Here is a 4,094-nt window from a genome sequence, read left to right on the forward strand (position 1 = left end):
GGTTTAAAAAATGTATTTTCCTTTATCATATACATTTACTTTGTCTGTAGTGGACTAATAATTTACATATTTGAACTTGGATCACTAGAGGGTTATGTGCATTGGGTTATTAAGGAGGGTGGTGGTGAGGTATGGTATTTAAAAAGGGTGCAGGCACCCATCCTCCTCTCCATTGCCCCTCCTTCCCAACCCCCATGCCACACGCATGCGCCCCTTCCTTCCCTCGTACCCCTTCAATTTTTTCCTGCTTGAGTAGCATTACAAACTTGCTGCCCACGTTGGTGTCACCTCTCTCTGATGTCGCTTCTGAGCCCCATGCCTAGGAAATGACATCAGCGGGATAGCTGACATGATGTGGGCAGCAAGTTTGTGCTGTTGTTCTTGCCTGGAAAATTAAAAAGGTATGGGGGAATGGAAAGGGGCATGCACACAGCATGGTGGGGTCAGGAAGTAGTACGGTGGTGCAGAGAAAATGGTGGGGGAGGGGCCTCACTACGCCACTGGTCAGGTGATTTGCCCATGACCATTAAGAGCCATAAGGGGAATTGTATCAGGTTCCTGAGGTTTGCAACTCACTATACTGACCATTAAGCTTTTCCTCCACTCCTAGAAAGCACTCTCATTACAGCTCTTTTTACCTCTCTGTTTTTCAGGCTGTAAATGATGGGGTTAAACAGTGGAATGATGACATTGTACAACACAGCAAAAATCTTGTTTTGATCCACAGACTGCGTGGAAGTTGGTCTGACATACAAACATAGAACAGTTCCATAAAATAAGCCAATGGCAATGAGGTGTGACGAGCAGGTAGAGAAGGCTTTGTGTCTGCCTTCTTTGGTACGAATTCTCAGGATGGCTGAAATGATGCACATATATGATGCAAAGGTGGCTATAAAGCAAGGAAGTCCAACAAAAGCACTGAAAATATAAGTTATTGCTTCAATAGAAGAAGTGCTGGTACAAGAGAGTTGAAGCAGGGCCGAAAGATCACAGAAGAAATGGTTAATTTCATTTGAGGCACAAAATGAGAACTTTGATATGAGCACCACATATCCCACTGGCTCCAAAAATCCAAAGACCCATGTCATAATGGCCATCAGTACACAGTGCCTTTGATTCATAATCATAATATAGCGTAGGGGATAGCATATGGCAACATAACGGTCATAAGCCATGACTGAAAGAATGATATATTCAACACAAGCAAAAGACAAAAAGAAGTACATTTGTATAAAACACCCATATACGGAGATATTTTGACTTCTTAAGATGATATCCAACAGTTTCGGGAGAGTGACCGAAGTGTAACTGATATCTAGGAAGGACAAGTTAATGAGGAAAAAATACATGGGTTTGCACAAATGAGGGTCCAAGCATACCACAGCTATGATGGTGAGATTTCCCATCAAGATCATCAGGTAAATCAGTAGAAATAGAATGAACAGAGGAATCTGTAGGACTGGAAATTCAGGAAAGCCAAGAATAATGAATATTGTCGCTGTAGTTGAATTTTCCTCTATTCTGCTTTCTGGGGAACATTAAATAATATTGAGGAAGCAGAGATGCAATGCGCATTGTACAATGTACATACTAACGTGTTTAAATTATGAAATATCTTGGTTAGTGAGATGTAGAATAATAAAATAGTTACCTTGGTTGAAAGACACCATTATAGGAGCTTTATAGGACAATATGGAAAAACAGGTCTCCATTGATCATCTTCTTTGGCATATTAGTGACATTTCAATTCCTTGGAAAAGAGATGAAGCATGCTACAAGTTTGACGGATTCAATATTGGAAACATCTTTCTCAAGAATATCTGCCTTTATGACTATGAGGTTGAGGTTGGCTTCCTGTTTACTGGTGAATTCAATTTAAGTGTGCCAATGTAATTTTTAAAATTTTACATGGGATTTTTCGCCTTTATTGCCTCTATCATTTAACTCTCTTCGGTTTGACACTACCAGGAATACACATACATTTAAATTGTTCTTCCCTTCTGTTAAAGGGATTAAAACCCTAGGTAAATTCTCACATTCCTTATCCTATTCCTTGGTAAAAATTTGGAATGATTGTCCCTTGATTATTAAAACGTCATTATCTCTATCACTTTTTAGGAAAAATCTGAAAACTTATCTCTTTCAGATATTCTTAACTGAGAACTGATCTAATTAAAAAAAAAAAAAAAATTCAATAAAGTCTTTATTCATTTTTTAAATTTTCAACAAGTGTAACATAATATACAATCATTTTATACTTTAACATCACTTAATATACCATCAAAGTTTAACTCACATCAAATATCCCTCCCCCCCTTATACCCAACAATTGTACTTAAGCATAAAAAACATAAAATATTCCCTGCCCCCTCCCCATCCTGGACGTGTATGAACAAAGGGAAAAAAATTAATATTCATTCTGTACAATATTTTGTTAATGGCTCCCAAACATCTATTACATTCATTATTGTTTTAGATTATATTCTTTTAAATCTTTGTTAACCGGCTTGAGTCCTTGCTGGAATGATCTGGTATATAAAATGGAAATTAGATTAGATTAGATGATAACCTATGCTCATCCTGTTGGATGACAGTGTTCTCAGAGAGATGATGCCATAATTAGTTGACATTTACTTGAATTATAAAGAACTAGTGTTTAAGCCCGTTACATTAACGGGTGCTAGAATATATGCCTGTCTGTCTTTCTTTATTTATGTCTCTCTCCCTGCTCCTGTCTCTTTCTTCCTTTCTTTCTGTCTCTCTCCCTCCTGCTATTTTTCTCTCTCTCTCCCTGGTACCCTTTGTCTGTCTGTCTGTCTTTCTTTCTGTCTGTCTCTCTGGTCCCCTGTCTGTCTTTATTTCTGTCTGTCTCTCTCCCTGGCCTCCTTTGTCTGTCTGTATTTCTTTCTGTCTCTCTCCCCCTCTCCCCCCCCCACTTTCCTTTGCAGAAGCAGCAGTGGTATTTCCCTTCCCCTCCAGGTCCCTGTGAAGCAGTAGCAGCATTTTCCCCCACCCCCCATTCCCTTCTCTTACTGTGAGCTGTCCTGCTCCGTTCAGCCCCTCTCCCTTCCCTTCCCATCCCGCGGGCTGGCCTGCTGCGGCTGAAGTTTTTTTTTAAAGTTTCAAAGTACCGGCGGCTCCTCTGATGATCCCCGTGGTGGCTGATCCTCCTGTAAAGAGCAGCCTGCGATGGTGGCCAGTTTTAACGAACCTCGCAGGCCACTCTCCAGCCTCGGTAGCACGTTCTCTCTGACGCACAGGATCGCGTCAGAGGGAACGTGCTACTGAGTTGGAGAGCGGCCTGCGAGGTTCGCTAAAGCCGGCCACCATCACAGGCTGCTCTTTACAGGAGGATCAGCAGCAGCGGCGGCGGCAGCGAGTGAGGGCCGAGGTGTGTTCCCTGCCGAGGACGCGGGCAGGGAGAGAGTTTGCCTGGCTTCCAGGGTGAGTGAGGGCGGGAGGAGGGGAGTGGCCAGAATGTTCCCTGCCGCTGGGTTGGCTGCCATGGATCACACACCACAGCGGCAGGCAACACGAAATCCTAAGTGCGCATGTGCGCTTAGTCTTTTATTATATAGGATATGGATGAGCACATTATCATAAAAAAGATGCAATTATTTCTGTGGCAGTAACTGAGTGGAATGATAACAAGAACAATTACAGTCAAGATTAAGATTACTAGATTTGACATCAGTAAAATCTGGACCCCTAGACCTGCCCCCATTATGCCCCAGCCCCCACGCTGAGTTCCCTCTAAGCTGAGCAGGAGTCCTCCACCCACAGTCTCACCAATAGAGGGTGCTGTTTTACTGTCACATTTTTCAATTGTGAGGGACAGGCAAGTTCTGCAGGACTCCAGGGAACATACCTGTCCTTAGCGACTGAAAATATTCCACCCCCTAGTGGTAGCAATGCAGCTGGAGGACACCTGCTCAGCTTAGAGGGAACACTGATTTGCCCCACCCCCCACTGCCTGTTCGTCAGGCAGGAAGGCATCCGCGCACGCGCAGATGGAACGCAACAATTTCACGCACATGCGTACGCGCGTGACATCAGCGCATGCACGGACGCCCCCTGTCGACGCAATTTCTTTT

At 43.2% G+C, this 4,094-nt stretch overlaps 1 protein-coding gene across 1 annotated transcript; it reads right to left on the minus strand.

Moving 5' to 3' along the window:
- Positions 1-587: 587 nt before the first annotated feature.
- LOC117349676 (olfactory receptor 226-like) lies at positions 588-1,451 on the minus strand. Its single transcript, XM_033923270.1, has one exon. It carries the CDS (start codon positions 1,413-1,415, stop codon positions 588-590), a length of 828 nt encoding a protein of 275 aa, XP_033779161.1. The 5' UTR covers positions 1,416-1,451.
- Positions 1,452-4,094: the final 2,643 nt, after the last annotated feature.

Source organism: Geotrypetes seraphini, chromosome 16 (assembly GCF_902459505.1).
Source record: "Geotrypetes seraphini chromosome 16, aGeoSer1.1, whole genome shotgun sequence".
NCBI classification, from domain to species: Eukaryota; Metazoa; Chordata; class Amphibia; order Gymnophiona; family Dermophiidae; genus Geotrypetes; species Geotrypetes seraphini.